The sequence below is a fragment of the Rutilus rutilus genome, assembly GCF_951802725.1.
Source record: "Rutilus rutilus genome assembly, chromosome: 8".
NCBI classification, from domain to species: Eukaryota; Metazoa; Chordata; class Actinopteri; order Cypriniformes; family Leuciscidae; genus Rutilus; species Rutilus rutilus.
The window spans coordinates 2,994,635-3,016,947 of NC_140222.1; the positions used below are offsets into that span (position 1 = coordinate 2,994,635).

The 22,313-nt window shown below is 38.0% G+C and overlaps 2 protein-coding genes across 4 annotated transcripts in view; one reads left to right on the forward strand and one right to left on the reverse strand.

Moving 5' to 3' along the window:
* The window catches only part of LOC311295724 (GTPase IMAP family member 8-like), a 527,136-nt gene that overhangs the window by 389,958 nt on the left and 114,865 nt on the right, over positions 1-22,313 (reverse strand). The gene's annotated exons all lie outside the window — the stretch shown is intronic.
* LOC311294570 (uncharacterized protein) lies at positions 18,587-20,568 on the forward strand (the record flags this gene model as incomplete). 2 transcript variants are annotated; one of them, XR_014628076.1, is made up of 3 exons in its annotated part: positions 18,587-18,699; positions 19,124-19,342; positions 20,161-20,568. XR_014628076.1 is itself a non-coding variant. In XM_084415518.1 (2 exons), the coding sequence occupies 2 exons, from the start codon at positions 19,139-19,141 to the stop codon at positions 20,371-20,373; spliced, it is 417 nt and encodes a 138-aa protein (XP_084271644.1). In that variant the 3' UTR covers positions 20,374-20,568. The 2 variants fall into 2 exon arrangements, 1 of the variants encoding a protein (XP_084271644.1); XM_084415518.1 differs by lacking the exon at positions 18,587-18,699 and having other exon boundaries at positions 19,139-19,342.

Consider the following 22,313-nt stretch of genomic DNA (forward strand, 5'->3'; position numbering starts at 1 on the left):
CCCAAAAGACCCTAGCAACCACCTAAAATATCCTAGCAACCGCCTAGCAACCACCCAAAAGACCCTAGCAACCACCCAAAATATCCTAGCAACCGCCTAGCAACCACCCAGAATATCCTAGCAACCACCCAAAACAGCCTAGCAACCACCCAGAACACCCTAGCAACCGCCTAGCAACCACCCAAAAGACCCTAGCAACCACCCAGAACACCCTAGCAACCACCCAAAAGACCCTAGCAACCACCCAAAAGACCCTAGCAACCGCCTAGTAACCACCCAAAACACCCTAGCAACCGCCTAGCAACCACCCAAAAGACCATAGCAACCATCCAGAATACCCTAGCAACCACCCAAAACAGCCTAGCAACCACCCAGAACACCCTAGCCACCACCTAGCAACCACCCAGAATACCTTAGCAACGCCTAGCAACACCATAGCAACCACCCATAACACCCTAGCAACTGCCTAGCAACCACCCAGAACACCCTAGCCACCACCTAGCAACCACCCAGAATACCTTAGCAACGCCTAGCAACACCATAGCAACCACCCATAACACCCTAGCAACTGCCTAGCAACCACCCAGAACACCCTAGCTACCACCCAAAATACCTTAGCAACCGCCTAGCAACACCATAGCAACCACCCATAACACCCTAGCAACCACCTAGAACACCCTAGCAACCACCCAAAATACCCTAGCAACCGCCTAGCAACCACCCAAAAGACCCTAGCAACCACCAAAAATATCCTAGCAACCATCCAGAACACCCTAGCAACCGCCTAGCAACCACCCAAAATACCCTAGCAACCGCCTAGCAACCACCCAGAATACCTTAGCAACCGCCTAGCAACACCATAGCGACCACCCATAACATCCTAACAACCGCCTAGCAAAAAACTTTCCGGTCCAAACTTTCTCAAGCCAACTTAAAGTTTGTCTCGACGAACTTTCGCATCTAGTTATTATTATTATTATTATTATTATTCCGAGACTAAAATTTCTATATCAAACTCGTCCTAGAGCTTTAACTCTACATACTCCAAACTCGGCTCAGACACTCAAACTGATCTGACCAAGTGTGCTATATCTTTTCAGACTGATCGGACTTACGGTTTTCCTACAAATGACGATCAAAACTCGGAAAAACTCCCATTGACTTAACATTGGGCATTCTAAAAAAATTCAAACTCACCAACCGACAAAAATTTAAATCTAAATCCCTTGAAAACTAATTCAAACTGCCATTCTATATATATTAGCCAATGAAACTCATTTAAACTAATAAACTCTAATCTCATACACTTATAAACTAATTAACTTAAATTTAATAACTAATTAACTAATAAACTCATGAATTCATAGACTTATGAACTCTTAAACTCATAAATTAATAAATTCTGAACTCTAAACTCATTTAAACTTATAAACTCTAAACTCAAAAACTTGTACACTTATAAACTCTAAACTCATAAACTCTGTGTGTGTGTGTGTGTGTGTGTGTGTGTGTGTGTGTGTGTCTGAGTGAGTGTGTGAGCGAGGTAGTCTGTGTGAGTGTGTGTGTGTGTGTGTGTGTGTGTGTGTGTGTGTGTTTGTTTGTATCTATCTAACTTATTTATATATCTATCATAAACTTCAAACTACTTTAAACTACTTTAAACTTCAAACCAATTTAAACTTCTTAAGTTTAAAGCTCCCAGCTCCCAAGCAACTCCATAGCAACCAAACTTGAGTACCCTAGCAACCGTTTTGCAAGACCTATATCTCTGTATCAGAACATCGTATAGAGATGAGGTTTGGCTCTTTTGACTCATGCTAGCAAACAGCACTTCCAACATGCTACATATGCTAGCAGTGAATAGCTACATGCTAATAGCGATTAGTTAAGCGTTAAATCATGCCAAGATCATGCTAAGAACTCCATAAAAACTCCATAGTAACCATCTGTGATAACTACCAACCACCTAGTAACACCATATCAACCGCCCTGAATACCATAGCAACCCCCCAGAACACCCTAGCAACCGCCTAGCAACCACCCAAAAGACCCTAGCAACCACCCAGAACACCGTAGCAACCACCCAAAAGACCCTAGCAACCACCCAAAAGACCCTAGCAACCGCCTAGCAACCACCCAAAAGACCCTAGCAACCACCCAAAAGACCCTAGCAACCGCCTAGCAACCACCCAAAAGACCCTAGCAACCACCCAAAATATCCTATCAACCGCCTAGCAACCACCCAAAAGACCCTAGCAACCACCAGAAATATCCTAGCAACCGCCTAGCAACCACCCAGAATATCCTAGCAACCACCCAAAACAGCCTAGCAACCACCCAGAACACCCTAGCAACCGCCTAGCAACCACCCAGAACACCCTAGCAACCACCCAAAAGACCCTAGCAACCACCCAAAAGACCCTAGCAACCACCCAAAAGACCCTAGCAACCGCCTAGCAACCACCCAAAAGACCCTAGCAACCACCCAAAAGACCCTAGCAACCGCCTAGCAACCACCCAAAACACCCTAGCAACCGCCTAGCAACCACCCAAAAGACCCTAGCAACCACCAAAAATATCCTAGCAACCACCCAGAATACCCTAGCAACCACCTAGCAACCGCCTAGCAACCACCCAAAACACCCTAGCAACCGCCTAGCAACCACCCAAAACACCCTAGCAACCACCCAAAATACCCTAGCAACCGCCTAGCAACCACCCAGAATACCTTAGCAACCACCTAGCAACACCATAGCGACCACCCATAACATCCTAACAACCGCCTAGCAAAAAACTTTCCGGTCCAAACTTTCTCAAGCCAACTTAAAGTTTGTCTCGACGAACTTTCGCATCTAGTTAAGTTGGCTTGAGAGAGCCAACATATTGAAATCCTATTTAAACTTATTATTATTATTCTGAGACTAAAATTTCTATATGAAACTCGTCCTAGAGCTTTAACTCTACGTACTCCAAACTCGGCTCAGACACTCAAACTTTTCTGACTAAGTGTGCTATCTATTTTCAGACTGATCGGACTTACGGTTTTCCTAAAAATGACGATCAAAACTCGGAAAAACTCCCATTGACTTAACATTGGGCATTCTAAAAAAATTCAAACTCACCAACCGACAAAAATTTAAATCTAAATCCCTTGAAAACTAATTCAAACTGCCATTCTATATATATTAGCCAATGAAACTCATTTAAACTAATAAACTCTAATCTCATACACTTATAAACTAATTAACTTAAATTTAATAACTAATTAACTAATAAACTCATGAATTCATAGACTTATGAACTCTTAAACTCATAAATTAATAAATTCTGAACTCTAAACTCATTTAAACTTATAAACTCTAAACTCAAAAACTTGTACACTTATAAACTCTAAACTCATAAACTCTGAGTGTGTGTGTGTGTGTGTGTGTGTGTGTCTGAGTGAGTGTGTGAGCGAGGTAGTCTGTGTGAGTGTGTGTGTGTGTGTGTGTGTGTGTGTGTTTGTTTGTATCTATCTAACTTATTTATATATCTATCATAAACTTCAAACTACTTTAAACTACTTTAAACTTCAAACCAATTTAAACTTCTTAAGTTTAAAGCTCCCAGCTCCCAAGCAACTCCATAGCAACCAAACTTGAGTACCCTAGCAACCGTTTTGCAAGACCTATATCTCTGTATCAGAACATCGTATAGAGATGAGGTTTGGCTCTTTTGACTCATGCTAGCAAACAGCACTTCCAACATGCTACATATGCTAGCAGTGAATAGCTACATGCTAATAGCGATTAGTTAAGTGTTAAATCATGCCAAGATCATGCTAAGAACTCTATAAAAACTCCATAGTAACCATCTGTGATAACTACCAACCACCTAGTAACACCATAGCAACCACCAAAACACCCTAGCAACCACCTAGCAACATCATAGCAACCACCCAGAACAACCTAGTGTAATTGTGTGTGTGAGAGAGAGTGTGTGTGTCTATGTGTGTGTGTGTGTGTGTGTAAACTCAAAAACTCGTACACACTCATTTAAACTTATAAACTCTGAGTGTGTTTGTGTGTGTGTGTGATTTAATGAGCTTGTCTGTGTGTTAGTGAGTGTGTGTGTGAGAGAGAGTGAGTGTCTGTGCTTGTGTGTGTATGTCGAAAATTTAAATCTAAACACCTTGAAGAGTAAACTAAACTGCCGTTCTATATACTATATTAGCCAATGAGACTCATTTAAACTAATGAACTAAACTCATACACTTATAAACTAATTAACTTATAAACTCATGAATTCATAGACTTATGAACTCTTAAACTCATAAATTAATAAACTCTGAACTCTTAAACTCATTTAAACTTATAAACTCTAAACTCAAAAACTTGTACACACTCATTTAAACTTATAAACTCTTAACTCAAAAACTTGTACACTTATAAAGTATAAACTCATATAAACTCTGAGTGTGTGTGTGTGTGAGAGAGAGAGAGAGAGAGAGAGAGAGAGTGTGTGTGTCTATGTGTGTGAGTGTGTGTGTTGAGTTAATGAGCTTGTCTGTGTGTGTGTGTGTGTGTGTGTGTGTGTGTGTGTGTGTGTGTGTGTGTGTGTGTGTGTGAGTGAGTATGAGTGTTTGTGTGGTGAGTGTGAAAGTGTGTGTGTGTGTGTGTGTGTGAGAGAGTGAGCGTGTCTGTGCGTGTGTGCTTGTGTGTGTGTGTGTGTGTGTGTAAGTGAGTGAGTGTGTCTGAATGTGTGTGTGGATCAAGAAAGACAAAATCAAGTAATTATGCTTCAAAAATTATTTTATTTAGTTAATGCCAATTTGGATCGCACTTAGTCTGGAACCTCACCCGTAAGCAAGTCAAACTGGAGTAAAAAGCTCCAGAATTACTCACTCTTGGGATCACTGGAACACTCAAGCCTTTCCACCACGTCAAGGTGGCGATCCTTGGAAAAGGACATTCACTCTCCATCCATTCCTTATCTAACGAACAAACAAACAAACAAACAAACAAACACACACACACACAGTCTATATGTAACACATTCACACACACATGCACACAAGAAGTAGACAATGTGAACAGTTTTGTAGTATACATTTATTTGAATTAGTATTTTTTTTTCTTGAAATAAAGATGTTATCTTACAGCAGGGTTGAATGTGTGATGCAGATTAGTGATGATATATTTGATGTTTCTACTCTAAAACACAATATACCGGATCATGATAGCTGTAATACGTCTGTAGAACTCCTGCTCTGACGTTTGAGTGTGCGCCGCTTATGAACACAGGATCTAGAAGAGTGTTTTTTTCTGTTGTCCCGGTGCTGATTAGCTGTGTGTATCCTCTATCTTCAAACAAATTGAGAATAGGTTTGTTGCAACGAGAAAGCTGATCTTCATTGAAGTCGCCACAGACGATTAGAGGCCTGAAATCGATGATCTCCAGAGATGTCAAGAGGGCGTTCAGGTGTGCCAAAAACTCTGCCAAATTATAACTTGGTGGTCTGTAGATTACAGCGAGAAGTGCTTGTTTGGGGGCTTCTATCTTCAAAACCAAATATTCCAAGTCAGTAACATTCTGTATATACATCAGAGGAGAAACTTTAAAGCTGTTCTTCACATAAATGGCCACTCCACCACCATTCTTGTTTGCCAAATGTGCATAGTTTGTGTAGGATGCATGCCTGTTGCGTTTGTACATGGTGTATCCATCCAGATGTAGATGTGCAGGAACAGCTGAGCCTGACAGGTGTGTTTCAGTGAGGCACAAAACATCAGCCAAGAGAAGCTCATGGTGGCATTTTAAATCCTCCATATGACACTCCAGTCCCTCTGTGTTATGATGAATGATTTTAAGAGCTGAATTCAGGTTGGAATCCTGTACAATATGTAGGATGGGCTGGATACTTTGAAAATCCGCTCTTGGCATGTTCTCCAAGGAGGCACTTATTTCTGGATTACAGAAGACTTTCTTTTCATCAAAGTCAGTAATGTGCAATCCACTGAGTGATGTTGTTCTGCTGAGTGCAACGTATGCCATGCCTGATTCGAATATGTGCTTCAGAGATACAACAGCGCAGTGAGTCGTCATTCCTTGCACTTTATGGATGGTACATGCGAAAGCAAGCTTCATGGGAAATTGTCTTCGAATTGTTCCTTTTCTTTTCAGTGGTTCCTCTGACCTCTCAATATAGACAATGTTGTCATCTCCACCAGGTGCTTTGTTGCGATGTTTCTGTCCAGCAGTCATATTATCTAAATGAAGACCAATTAATTGAACCAATCCATCTCGGGTCTGAGTTGTTATTTTTGCCACCTTGCCAAAAGTGCCATTTACCAGTCCATCTTCCACATCAATATTTCTGGTTAGCATCACTCGTGCACCAATAGCAATCTGTAGTGTGTCAATAAGGTCACGATTGTCTCCTTTAAATGGTGCTGCTTGTCTTTTCATTTCTCCTGTTCGGGGATCTTTTTTGTAATCATGTGCATTTATGGTAATGACATTTGAAAAGCGTGAGGATATGGCTTCACTGTTGTGATTGTCTACCTCTTTATTGGTTGCATAGATGTGTAATGCATCAGTGGGACACTCTTCAGGGGAGGATCTTATGACAGTTTCTAACATGCACCTGTCTGCATCAGTTAGTTTCTCGTGCTTCCTTTTTACTCTCAGTCTGTTGAGCAGCTCAGCATATGCAAGATCATCTCTCTGTCTCATGATCTGTGTCATAGTTATCATTTGAAAATGATCTGTCCAGAAGTCCAGCACATGGTCCTCATACACACAGAGTGGTTTTGCTCTTCCCACAGGTGGTAACTGATAATAATCTCCCACAGCTAATACAGATAAGCCACCAAAAGGTTTCTGGTTTCCTTTAATCTGTTGCAGTCTCCAGTTCACATAGGAAAACAACTGTTTTGACACCATTGATATTTCGTCGATAATTAAAATGTGTGCATTAGAAAGGTCTGCCCTGATTTCATCCAAGCTGTTTCCCAGGCCTTGGTATGGAGGCTTCAAGCTTCTCGGGAGTTTCAGAAGATAGTGCAGTGTTTTACCTGAGATGTTAAAGGCTGCGGTTCCTGTGAATGCTGTTAAAAGAACGGTTGGCTTGGAAATGTCAGTATGCTCTTGTATGCATGGAAGCCTGCGCAAAATCTTGGTTGCTTCTGCATAAATAGATTTGATGACGTGCGATTTACCAACTCCTGCGCCTCCATTCAAAAAATACAGAAATTGTTGTGGGTTTTCACCAGAGACACATCTTTTGCACCAGTCTCGGACTGCATAAAATATGGAAGCTTGTGTTTGATTCAAGCTCTGGTACATTTTGCGAATCTGTGCATGATTTTGTTGGGTAGCTTCCACGAGTGGCATAGCCGTGTTACTGACAGAGGTAGATGCTGTGTATTCAGGAATATCGTCCTGCTCGTTCACATCATTAGGATCAGTGGGTTCACGTTCTGATATGCTCTCCAAACGGATCAGTTCATTTGCTGGAGCCAATGTAGTCCATGCATCTTCAACTGGACCATTCTGTTCAAAATCCTCAATTGCCTTTTCTATAGCCTCATTATGTTTTTCATATTTCTCACGGTTTTCGTTCACAATATTGCACACGCGCTGCAGTTCATCAGTTCCTGGTAGTTTTACTGAAGCGAATGCATAAAATGATTCGTATGTCTGGAATCTGGCCGACTTCAGCTGCTCATCTGAGCGATACGGCAAGTAAAGCTTTAGAAAAGTTCCATAGAATTTTTCTGGGGTTTTCTGCTGTGAAAAACGGGCAAATCTGATGACAGCAGGTTTTCCTCTTGTTCTTTTCTGTATGTGTCCCAAGTTTTTTTGAAGTGGCAAAACATTTTTACCTTTTGTCTTTCCTGCATAAACAATGCGGTATTCACTTGCAAATTCAGCCATGCACATGTTCTCAAATTCAGGTCTGTTTGGTCTGGCCTTGTACTTTTCTGGCAATCCTGTCATCCACACATTCTCTATGTCATCATCCATGCTCTCCAAGCACCTCATTGGTAAACTCATCTTTACAGCGTTGTCATCAGTAGGTATGAATATAACAGCACGTGATGATGATTTTAATTTCAGACTGCATGTGCGAGCGACTGCCTCCTGAGCACTGACTTCTCTGTTCTTTGAGTAGGCATTCATGATCTGCTTCATGCACTCACGTTCAGACAGGTTATCATGGCTTGAGTCTTTTACCACTTTCTTAAGGTAATCACTCATCTCATGCTCAGCTTTTGAAATGTACGAGACAATATACATGATACAGCTGTAGGGGTTCAGAATGAACTGTATGTCCATGTTTGCATCCCAGGCTCTTAACAACATTGGATTATAGCCGTTAACCCAGCAGTCCTGTGGTCGCCTCTCCATAAATATTGAACTTGATGTAGAAATAGTATCGATATGTTTCTCGTAGTCTTCATAAGTCATATTTACTTTATGAAGCAGCTGTGTAATGCTATCAAAACTCTGAGTTGAGTCATTCAGTAGATCCCACACATTCTGTAGCTGTTCTTTTGCGAAACTGGCATCATTTCTTTCCTCTGCTTCATTACCTTCATCAGACTGATCTGCAGGAGGAGGCCTGGGGCGTGATATCATGGTTCTAGTAATGGGTGGTTTAGGAAATCCAAACCGGCAGTGCTTCTTGTTCTTTCTACAGGATTTTGAGTGGTTACGACTGTGCATCTGTACTTCACTTACAATTTTATGTAGTTCTGGGTCTTTGTCTGGGTCTGGTAATTTGCATGAGATGTATTTATCAATGAAATCACACACATCCTGATCTTGATCTTTTTCAAACTCTGGAGCATCTTTAACCCAAAATAAGCAGTGAATGTGTGGAGAGCCACGTAGCTGGAACTCTACTCTGTAAAAAAAGTCAATTACCTCACCGATAGGTCGAGCAGGGGAATTGATCAAATCTCTCATCAATGCTTCAACTCGTTTCTCAAACGTTCTCATCGCTGTCACAGGGTTACTTCTGAGGATTTCACATTTTTCGGACCAGTCTAATTCAGCAAAGTTCACAGTTTCACCTTGTTGTGCTTTAATAGCAGTAATCACATCAGGCCATCTCATCTCAGCAGCACTAAACGTACAGAAAAATGTAGGAGTGCCCAGCTGTCTTAGCATAGCAAACAGATCACGGAGAGATTTCTCCCAGTATGCTGGAGTCCCTCTTAATGGTTGCATGAATCGTGTAGCTTCCTTATTTATTATAAGCTTTTCTAGCTCCTGTTTGTCCTGCAGCATTGAACAGTTTATTCTGCGTCCATCACGGGTCATGGGTTTTCCTTTCCGTAGTTGGATAGACATACTAGATGTTGCCATGTTAATTTCAGTTACAAACTGCGCAAAGAAGATATAGTTGGTATCCTTCGCACAACGATTGTCAATAGAGAATAGTCTAGAGTTAAAGTATCTGCTGGGGGAAACATGTTTTGCTCTACCAGGCTCATCAAATGTGTTCGTGCCATCAGGAAACTGCACTGGAAACGCCATAGACTCAAGTTTAGGAATTTTGAAAGTGTTTACAGGAGAGTTTCTCTCTGCTGGGGCAATGCAAAATATCCCATCATCATAAGACAACAGCTGCTGGCCAAGATCTGGGGGCTGAAGACATGTGTCCAAGGCAAGGCCTCTCGATTGCTCTTCTGCAGTAGTGTCATCGTTAGAATCATTGGGTTCATTCTCATTGCTCTGTTCTTCAGTGTTCTCACTTTGTCTACTGTTCTCAATATCCATTTCCTCATCAGGGGCATCGATGTCATTTGCACACTCTTCATGCTCATTAAACATTTCTTCTTCAGACGCATTGATGTCATTTGCACACTCTTCTTGCTCATTAAACATTTCTTCTTGAGAGAGTTCTGCATTAATGACGATATCTTTATATTCTGAATGGATATCTTTTAGTTTTCTTAAAGCAGACAAAACCTTTTGCATGTTCAAAGTCTGAAACTGATAGTGGCCTTGGTAACACAGACGTCTTTTGAGTTTCACTGTAAGCAGTTGTGATTCACTACTTGGTCTGGGTAAGGAATTCACTGTTGTTTCTACTTCAGATGCAACAGAAATCACGGCACCTTTTATAGCTCTTTGCTGGCCTTTCGGTAGTGTAACAATCTTAGCAAAAGGAATGTACTTTGCAATAACGTGTCTTTCAAGAACATTCAAATCGCAGAGTTCTGGAGGAATGGCAGCGAACTGAAGATTATTGGCTACAGCAATGTCTGGCATCAGACCTCTCAATAGTGTGTTATGGCAGCAGTGACAGATCCACTCTGTTTTCCTGTTCTCCAAGGCACATTGATCAGGGCAGTCGGAGCAGACATGAACATAGTTCCCAGTCAAGCAAACTGAAGCAACTGTCGGGTTCTTCTGATAGCGCTCACGATCACATGATTTGACTTGATTTGAGAAGAGCGCTCTGGCACAGCATGTGCAGACATAAGTTGGCCCCTGTTTTATAACATTTCTGAAAACATTTAAGGCTCTTAACACAGTCGGATCTTGTACTGCGTCAGGCTGGTTATTTTGTAACGTGTCTCTCTGCTGGCGCATCAGATTCATGTTTTTGTATTTGTGCTGTATGGTTTGTGCACACTGTACTGTGTGAAGTGCCTTGAATGCAGATATTTTGTTTTTAGATTTGAATAAATTATATTCTTTCTGCCTAGCCCTAAAATGTGCATCACAGTGATAACGTTGTTTAAAAATGTTCTTCCTTTTTTCATAGAAGTTAGGATCATTTTTACATCGGTTCGTGTAATGGTCTATTTGCCTTTGCCTAAAAATTGGATCCTTTAAATATCTATCAACAAGGTATTGCTTATGCTGCTCCTTATATTTAACATTGTTCCTATAATTCCTCAATATATAATTCTTCTGTTTCTCCCTGAATTGTGCATCATTCCTGTAATTTTTAATTATATAATTCTTTTGTTTCTCCCTGAATTGTTCAATATTTCTGTACTTGCTAATAATATATGCCTTTTTTCGCTCTCTGTATTCATTAATATTTTTATAATTGTTTTTCATTGCTTGGTTATGTCTTTGCCTGTATTCACTACTTTTTTTATAATCATAGACTTTACGTACAGCCTGTTTTTTGTCATAAACACCTTGCCTCTGAACCATTTCTTTGTTCCTTTTTTGATAATAAGCCTTTAGTTTCCGAGTCTTGTTCAGTTTTTCTGTCTGCTTAATTGTCGATTGTGAATATTGGTGATTAGGAGATGACAACGATAATTGATCCTGTGACAGCATGCCATGAGAAAGTTCACTGAATGACACATTTTTATTACCGTCTTGATTCTGAGTGACAGAAGTTATAATGTCCATTTTATCTTGACAAGTCAAGTGGGCTTGATCATTAGTTGATGTGGCTCCATTAACGGTAATCTCAGATAGTTGTTGAACCGGATCTTGAACATACAGTTGTGAGACATCAGCAGACCTGCATTGTTCATTGTTTGACAGAGCTTCGTTCTCAAAAGAGGTGGATGGTTGCACATCTTGGACTTGAACATACAGTTGTGAGACATCAGCAGACCTGCATTGTTCATTGTTTGACAGAGCTTCGTTCTCAAAAGAGGTGGATGGTTGTACATCACGTTCAAGCTCACAGCAGTTCAGGGAGAGTTCAGGACGTACACTTCTTTCAGTTATTCGGTTAATGAACGATACAGGCAACAGATCAAATTGTTGCTGGTCTCTCAAATCGAAACACCCTTGAAACAATAGCATCAGCCTCTCGATCAGGTCTTCTAAACGGAAGAAGGTCAACATCACGGCCGTACCAGTGCTTTCATCTTCAGGCATTCCATATGCTGATCTGCAGTGAGGATCAAAATAACCAAACCTCCCTGAGCGATCTCTGAATACGGCGATACACGTGCATCCACACATCAGCAACGCATCACTCACATCAGCTCTGAGACACTGCAGAGTATTCTCAAGGTTTTCATACTCGCCTAGGACAGGTGAATCTTTTAGAAATCCAACTCTCTGAGGATGTTTCAGGATGTTGTAGCAAGCTGAGTTGGTCTTAACTGTGCTTGGCAGCTCATCAAAGTTTAAAAAATTAGCCACAAATTGTCGTTTGCTCCACAGTGTTCGTTTGACACTAGTGTAAACTGCATCACCTTTGTGTAAAATGTGGTCTAAATCGAAACGGCGCAACTCATTACATTCATTATGGACAGCTAGGAACATTAAGGCATTGCACGTACACTGATAGCCTCTGGAGTAAATCTTGTACCTAGTATCACCTTGAAAGTGCGATGCTGTAACAGACAGAACATACGGGTTTTCACCAACCATACCTGCTCTAGAAGTACTGCTACTGGTGCCACATGAAGCTTTTAGGTTTTTGCGCTGTTTCTGAGATTCACTCCTCTTTCCTTTTCTTGGCATGGTGATGTTCGAGCACTGGCAATCAAGCAAATATGTTTTAGGAATGGATAAAAATGTTTATATTTACTGATACTTGAAGTAGAACACAAAGCTAATGCCTTTTATGTAACTTGATACACAAAAAGGTTAAATATTGTATATATAACAAGACAACAATGAATTAAATAATGTGAAGTTGATTAAAGTTGATTAAACAATTAGTTGATATTCCGACTTCAATTCCGACAATTCTCTCTCTCTGTATCTGTAGTGCACAGTTCTCACCTGGGTTCAATGATCAAGTTTTTTTATGGTCAAGTTTTTCAGAGGGTCAAGTTTTTCAATAGTCAAGTGTGTTTCTGGTTCATTATTTTCAAAGATGCGTGCAAGCGTGCAGGTGCGTTTTTGGATCACGCGTTGGGAAAAATCGCGGTTTGCGTTTGGGGTGCAGGCAAGCGAAGCAGCAAGCAGTGCAGCAGCGTTTTTTTGATAGCAGCCAGTTTTTTTGGGTGTTAAGAGAAAGAATAGAATGGGCGAGAGATAGAGATTCAAGCGAGATAATGTTTGAGTGAAAATGGATATAAAGGCATAGATAGGACAGCACAGTAAAGGACAGTAAAGGACACGCACAGAGAGAGAGAGACACACAGAAGAAAACAAGTTAATTACATTCTTTACAGAAAACAGGAATACAAATGTGAACTTAAAACTTCACTGATCAGAAAATTGTGATAATATAATAATAATAAAACAATTATATTAAAATAATTATTAAATGATTACTTACTGTAAAGAGGGGAGACAATGTAATCACAAATAAATACAAAATACAGTAATCAACATATTTTCAACATATTACTGAACTACATTTATGCAAAATTAACTATATTTTTGGGTGATGATGCTACCCCAATAAATGTTAACATTGTTCTTACATAGATGTAAAATAAAGATGTCCAATCTACTGTGGGGGGAAAAAAGAGAAACAAATCTCACACAAATCAAGCTGTTGATTTAAGCTACAAAACCTAGTTTTTACTCAACACATTTACACAAACTGCACATGTCCTACAAATAAATGAATTAACCTTCACTCTAATTTCTACTAATGTGTAAATGTGTAAAATATTTAGTAAAAGTTATTTACATTAAATACTAAGACAGCAATGTGTATTTGAACCCTACAGGACCTGTATAATTGTGTATAAATAAATAAATAAATAACAAGATATGATTAATGTGTCTGATTAACATGTTGTGTGTGTGTGTGTGTGTGTGTGTGTGTGTGTGTGTGTGTGTGTGTGTGTGTGTGTGTGTGTGTGTGTGTGTGTGTGTTACTTGCATTGACAGTCAAAGCAGCCTCAACCCTATGGATGAATGAAAATAAAAACAGCTATTGATACTGAATCATATCAGAAACAAAAAGAAAACAAACCATGCAAGAGAGACATTGCTTATTTGTATCAGTGCAGTGAATGTGAATAAGTGAATTACCTTGAAATGAAGATGCTGATGGCAGTGGGTAGTGGAGATAGTGGAGGAGATACGAAACCTAATAAGTAATTTTGATCCCAAAAATGTTATTCAAATCTGAAATGCTTAATAAAAGAGGTTATTAATATTCTGAAACATGCTGATGTAGATTGCCATTCCTCATCTATTGTAAATGCAAATACTGAATGTGACAGTCAGTTAAAAAGATTACTTACCGCAATGGATGCAATGAACTGGCAAGATTTTTACAGACATGTGTTCAGTCACATAAAAGAAACGGAGAAATAGGTCAGATAATACACAGGTATGGATGGATGGACTGATATGTTTCTATTAATAAAAGTAACGTTAGCATTATTAGATTGGCTTTGGTGACTTTTGCAGTCAAAAGTGCATGTTTTCTCATCGTGACTTAAGCATCAACATGACAATAAGATGAATACAATGGCGTTTTTGTTTTGTTTTTAACCAAAACTCACTTTAAAACGCCATTGATAAAATAACTTCTTTTTTTTATCGATCCCAGATGCTTCTTATCACAAAACGAGGCAGAAAATACATAACGTTAGTATTATACACAGTGATAAACGCTAGGCTATGTCGATTCGCATTGCATTTAATATACATTATTCTTAAGAAAATACGAGATGACAAACTATATTCTGTCACCATCGTGTTTATTGTTTTCATGTTTCATCAGTCATAAGCATAGACTGTAAAAAATAGGGTCATAAGTCTCTATCAACTTTTTGACTGATTCATGTGTTTTATGACTGACTTTAGTCTAACTTGTGGACTTTGAGCGCCCCCCGGCGTCGAGTATGAATGAAACCGATATTAACGTTACGTTTACCAAAAGCGTATCTGACGGCGTCCGCATTTCATATAAACAGGAGCAAAAAGTCCAATTTAATATCAAAATAACGAATACTAGGGATATAAGTGAATGTTTTTAACATAACGAACAAATTAGACGGAAGACAGAAATCGTTACACAATCCTCCTCACGACATAATTAGCGTAATGCTTAATGGAAATAAATTATTATTCGTGTTTCAGCAGTTATACACATTTATAATCCAATACGTTTAACTGCATTCAAATCGTTGACCCACACACATTTTAATGACATATTTTCTTACTCACCCAACACAAGCTCAGGCCTGGAAAATTCCAGAATGATCGCTCATTAGTTATGCAGCATTCAACAGTCTAATTGGCCAGCCGTTACATTCGTTTAAATGCTAAAACCCAACACCCTTATAATCAAGTTTAATTAGTCAAATTACATTAAATAGGGATTTATTTTAAATATAAAATATTAGAATAAATAAAATTAATTAGGAGTTAAAAATATGCATAAGAACGCGCGCGTGCACACAGAACAGGAGATGCCAGCTGCAGCCAGAGTCCATTAAAAGCCTCGGACAGCCTTTTATTTTAAATTTAATTAATTACAAGGTAAAAAAAATATATATTCATTACAATAAATTAAATTACAAGTTAAAAATATTAATCAAAACGACACCGAATTTTTAGCGACCCTTTAAAGCGACTGGGCATAACAAATGGGGTCTAGTCCGTAATAAAACACAAAAAGGTTTAATTAATAAATTAGGCAACAACTAGACAAGTTAGTCAGCAAAAGGGTAATAGGCAATCCATGTAGATCGGTTAAACATCCGTAATTAATTTAATTAAAAGCAGGCAAAATAGATTTAATAGGGATTTATTTTAAATAAAAGTCATTACAAGTTAAAAATATTAATCAAAGCGTGCGCACACTGAGAGCAGGAGATGCGCGCAGCCAGAGTCCGTTAAAAGCTGCGCACAGCCACAGTAACAAATGGTGGCTCGTCTGTAATAAAAATCGGAAAGGTTTAATTAGGCAACAATTAGACAAGTTAGAAGTCGGCAAAAAGGGTAATAGGAAATCCGTGTAGATCGGTCTTAATCATCCGTAATTAATTTAATACAAAAATTGCTGGCAAAATAGATTTAATAGTGATTTATTTTAAATAAAAGTCATTACAAGTTAAAAATATTTATTACAATAAATAATTAATCAAGTTAAAAATATGAATAACAATCAAATTAATTATAAGTTAAAAATATGAATCAAAGAGTGCACTCTGGTGCACACACACAGAGAGAGAGAATGAGATGCGCGCAGCCAGAGTCCGTTAAAAGCCTTTTATTTTAAATAAAATGAATTTCAAGTTACAAATATTCATTACAATACAGACAATTAATTACAAATTTATAAAGTTCATTACAATAAATAAAAATCAAAACGCGCCCGCGCACTCACAGACCGAGCAGGAGATGCGCGTACCCAGAGTCCATTAAAAGCTCGCACAGCCAGTCCACTTAATCAATTAGTCCGTAATTAATTTAATAATAATAAAAAAAACCAGAAAGGTTTAATTAATAGGGTAGCCTACATTAGGCAACAACTAGCCTACTTGTCAGAAGTCAGTAAAAAACTTTTTTGGGACAACATGGTTTCGTCAGATCGTTTTTAATCTGTAATTAATTTAATAAAACAATGAATAGCAAAGGCAAATACATTTTAATAGGGATTTATTTCAAATTTAAATCCTTACAAGTTAAAACTATTCATCAAAAGGGAATGTTTAGGCATTAGGCCTACCCATACCAGCGCAGGAGAGCTGAGTCCGTTAAAAGCTGTCCGTTAAAAAAAAAAAAACCTTTCATTTAAAATAAAATTAATTACAAGCTAAAAATATTAATTACAATAAATAAAATGAATCACACGTTTAAAATATTCATTACAATAAATAAACAAAATTAGCCTACACGGTACAAATATATATCAAAACTCGCGCGCATTGACCAGGAGATGCGCGCAACCTGAATCCCTTAAAAGCTGCTCACAGCCACAGTCCACTTCATTGCGGAGGACTCCAGACGCAGCTCCCACACAACAGATTATTAGAGGTGAGCTGGAAGATATAAAATGTATAACTGTTAATATGTATAATGTATAATTAATTAAGTTAATTTCACAATACATTTAATTTAATTTTAATATTACGAAATTCGAATAATCTAATTTACCATGATAGGACATTCTCTGACAAGGGAATCTGTGTTTTATTTCAATACTGTAACGTTATTAACATTTCAAAAAGGAAACATTAACAAAAAATAAACTTTTCCAAGTTAAAAAAGAAATCCCTAAGGCTGTCAGAATCTTTACAATAAATTGTATCAATGTCTTTCAAATAAGAATTTATTTATTCATTCATGTTACTTATTTGTTTATTCATTGAAAGTCATTGATAAAATGTCGTGTAAATTAAAGATTTACCTCAAAAAATGAAAAACTGTCCACTCAGACAGTGAGAAAAAGTCCTCTGACCGGCCTTGTCTCCCTTTTTTTATTTACTTAAAACAGAGAATTATTCTCTCTTTTTTTACTTCCTACTTCACATATTACATAAATAAATATATTTTTGTGAAGTATTAAGTAAAAAATAATAATACTTCTCTCAGTTTGAAGTAAAAAGAGAGGAAGACTGTCAGAGAGATTTTTTTCTCACTGCCTGACCGGACAGTTTTTCATTTTTTGAGGTAAATCTTTCCTTCACAATAAATTTTATCAATATCTTTCAAATAAGAATTTGTTTATTCATTGAAAGTCATTGATAAAAAGTCTGTAAATTAAAGATTTACCTCAAAAAATGAAAAACTGTCCAGTCAGGCAGTGAAAAAAAGTCCTCTGACCGGCCTTGTCTCCTTTTTTATTTACTTCATACAGAGAATTACTCTCTTTTTTTTTACTTCGTACTTCACATATTACATAAATAAATATATTTTTGTGAAGAATGAAGTAAAAAATAATAATAATTCTCTCAGTTTGAAGTAAAAAGAGGGAGCCTGTCAGAGAGATTTTTTTCTCACTGCCTGACTGGACAGTTTTTTTTTACTTGGAAATGTTTTGTTGTTGTTTTCTTGCACTTGTGTAGTATTTACATGTATTTATAAGGTTTTTCACTACATTAAGGTGTTATAATGAGTATATTGAAGTAAATTAAGCTGCATTTAAATACTGAGTGACAGTTGAGAGCTTGAGTTGCCATGGCAATCCTGAAAAGTGAGGAAGACAATTAGTTAGCTGTTAATCAGAAGATGCGCCAGGGTTGTCACAGCAACTCTAGCTCTCAACTGTCACTCAGTATTTAAATGCAGTTTAATTCGTTTAAATTCTGGGTGACAGTTGATAGCTTGTTTTTTTTTTTTTGTGTGTGATTTTTTTTTTTTAACAGATAATCTTTATTAAAAGTATTCTTACGTATTTTGTGTACTTTTTTTCTTACCCTCTAGATGTCAACACATAGTCCATACATGCGCCCAGAACCGATGCACTGTAAATGTGTGGCGAACAGATCAGATCAGAGAGCAGTTACCTTTACACAGACTGGCCAAAATATATCAATTGCATCACTTAAGGCAAGATCGATTAGTGCCTTAAGTGATGGCAAGAAAATTTACTTAAGTGGCAATAATGATTGGACACCAAATTTTGAGGAGGGTGTAAGTTATTTTGTAAAAAATATTAGCATTGGGACTAAATTTGGGAGGAACAATTTATATTTTGGCCGGGGATCAAAAAAATTCAGGGCAGCACCACTCATTATTGATGAAGAGCAGGAAAAGGCTGCCAGAGACGCCCTGTGTCCTCCATCATCACCAGTCACACCAGAGGAAGACATCTTTTCCCGAGCGGACTACATTTCCCTTCAAGGACAGGTGGAAAAAGTGAGTTATTTTAATGCCATTATTACTGAATATCTACAAATATTTTCTTCTGCATTCCTCTGGTGCTTACATGAAGATGAATCCTAAAGATTCAGGTTTATTTAATCACCCTCATGAAGGCGCAAGCCTAAAAGCATATTATTATATTTTTAAAAGTATCACATCAAAGTTGGAAATTCCATAAATAGGACAACATTAATCCAGATAACTGAGAATCTTTACACAAATGTAAAAAATTTCCATTGGCTAGAAACAATATTAAAATTAGTAAAAAATAAATAAAAAGATGTATAGCTAAACCATAAAAATATTACTCACACAACTATCTAGACAACTCAACCATGGTCCCAAAGCTTAATGAGGGTAATTTGACCTGAATTACTTACCCCTAACACAACGCAACCATTGGGCTATTATTCTGCAGATACAAGTGCTGAGGATGGCAGAGGTCCAGGGAAACCCGGTCCCAGTCCTGGATCTGTCTCTTAGGTGTGGACAGAGGCTCCTGGAAGTTTCCCTGTGGAGGGAGGAAGCCTTGTGTGAGCTTTACCTCGGAGATGAGGTAGAGCTCACACACCTCAAGGTGTTCATTTGGGACAGCGGACGTGGGAAACTGAATTCTTCCAATTACACCACTGTGAAGGTACACAATGCAAAACACATTAGCTGCTTCTATGGGGATGAACAAGATTTTTGCCAATATCCAACTTTTTTTATTTTAAATTTTGCCCAATAGTCTATGCTGTTATACATCTCTCTTTTTTATATATTAATTTATTGTTATGATTGAGTCAGACCATTAAGTCAAATCAGACTTGTAACTTTATGACATCAATTACAACTTAATTTATTCTTAAACACGCGTAACTTAATGTTACTTGTAACAAGAACAGCACCCCTAAATAAAGCACTAGGACCCAGGGAAAGCTCTTGCTGGATCACACACCAGACGCAAATGTACTCGCATTGTCAAGTTCAATGCAGCAATCCAATAAAGTGAATCTCATCACAGGCAAACGTTCACTTCACGAATGACGACACTGCTGACATGATCTTATCGCTAACATGAAAGTTATTGCAAGCACATAATCAGCATAATTTTCCATATCGGGCTGACGACTACATTTTAAGCCTTTACCGATGACGCTCCGATAATATTGTCCATCTCTATCCACAACACGTGTAACAAACCCCCACCCCATTAGACATATTAAAAACTGTGCACAGTGTAAGTCTAACATGAAGTTAAGCACCCAATAAAAATTGATTAACCTATTCTTAGAATTGTAGCATTAACCATTCTCATTGCTGGTTACATGGTTGCTATAATTTTCTTGTAGCAATATGTCATTTTTCTAGTAGGGTGCAATATAACTGATGTATAGCATTTAATTCATACATTCATTGTGCTTTTAAGGAGATCTAAACCTGAATGCAAGTTGTATTTTTGTTCAAATCCAGACTGCGGATAGGTTGGTGGAGACTGCTGACGTGCAGGTGGTTGGGGTGTCAGAGGAAGATGGCAGCCTCACTCTCCTCTGTGAGGACTTCACAGAGTTTGTAGTGCCCACCGACCTCTACCATGGCAGTGTGGACGATCTGATCAAGGAGCTGCCAGTCCACATCAAAATTTCACATGCCAATAAACGTGTGATTTCAATTAATTTTAATTAGTATAATCATTTTTGTAGTTTATTACTTTTTTGTTCAATTAGTTAATCAGTTATAATCAGTTATATAATCAGTTTTCATAGTATAGTTCAGTTTGTTTTTAAATAAAATCATTTTGTACTATTCAGTACATAATTAGTTAATTAGTTACATCAGTTTTCATTAAATATTAGTAGTTCAGTTTTATATTCATAAGTTAGTTTAGTATTAATAAGTTAGAAATAAGTTAGTTTAGTGGTTATTTGAAAGTGTTTTTGTTTTTATTGTGTTTGTTTCATTTGTAATTTTGCAACTGTTTGTTTTGTCACATTTTACATTTTATAAAATATTTTGTTTTCAAAAAGTTGTTTGTGTGATATTTTTTAAACATATGCTTTTAAAAATTACCTCATTAATTAGTCATGTCCAACTGGGGAGCACATGCTAGCTTTAGCACCAACATCCTCAGCCTCTCACAAAAGAGGAAACAAATGCTCATGTTTATGTTTTGTATATTTTTCAGAATCAACATTCTATTTTATTTTTCTCTTACCCTCAGGATAGCAACAAAACATTAACACTGTGTTAACTAGGCACTGTAATGTGCTCCGCTGTGACTAATTTTCCAGATACAGTGTAGTAGACGCACGAATATAAAGCTTAACACAATAGCTGAGATTAGCTCTACATGTATTCATGCATTCAAAGGCACACAATGTCGTTTGTCAATTTTTGGTTAAAATCGACATTCCTTAAAAGATCAATAATGACTGAATTTCATGACATGGGTGTTACATTACTGAATGAATCAATCAGCTTTTTAAATCAATTGGTTGACGAATGAATCAATGACTCGCTGCTTCGTTCATTAATAAATACGCTGTTTAAATGAATCTGTTGAGAAATCTGTAATGGAAACGCGCCTGCTGACTGAGGCGAACAGCACATGACGTGAACGGTCCCGCGAACCAGCAGTTTCTTTCTTCATCGTTAACTAATCTGATTGGTTACTGGCAGTGCTTAATTTGTAAAGTGGGAGGTCCCGGAGCGCAGAGGGCGGGTGGATCCGGCGACTCAAAACGGGGGTTGGAGGTAACGGAACAAAAAAATAATAATAATAATAATTACACTGCCTACGTAGCTTCTCTGCAGGGACAGCGCCAGCTGAGTGTGCAATAGATCATTGACGGGGAGCTGCGCAAAACTTGGCCACTAAATATTTAATATTCAGTTATGTTAATGATCACAATTAAAGTTTTAATTTTATTAAATTGAACAAGTAGGCTACTTAAATAACATTCAGCATTCAATCAAATATTCTAAAAGATGTAGGCTATTATTAATAATAATGTTTATTTATTTATTTATTTTATTACAGATAGAACAAATAAATTAATAATAATGACTGTTATTTCATGTGTGCGTGCATCTGTAAATCCGGTGACGCGTGTATTGATTTTTATTAATAAAAACAATAAAGTGTTTTCTCTAAAAGTGTCGACTCAGCTGCAAAGATGAAGTTGACGATCGCCATCTCCGTGTGAACGCACTTATAGAGAGAAATGCACATAAATAGGCCTAATGGATTACATAATCGAGCCTTTTTCCTTTTTCGTTTTGAATTATTTCGTTTAAAGACATTTCAAGCTTTGTGTATTTGATGTATTTGTCATGTCTGTGTGAGGCATACACTGAGTTTCGTGCTGCAGTTCACGTGCAATGCAAGTGAGCGCGCGGGCGCCTCCGTTATAATCTATCTTTCCCTCCATCAAACTTTAAACTACTTTAAACTTCAAACTACTTTAAACTTTAAACAAAACACCCTAGCAACCACCCAAACCCCCCCCCCCCCCCCCCCCCCCCCCCCCCCCCCCCCCTTAAGAGTCCTAAGTCATTTCGAACCCTGGGGGGAAATGTCATTCTTGTATGACAAGAACCGTTTAGGAGTTTATTGCTTTTTACGC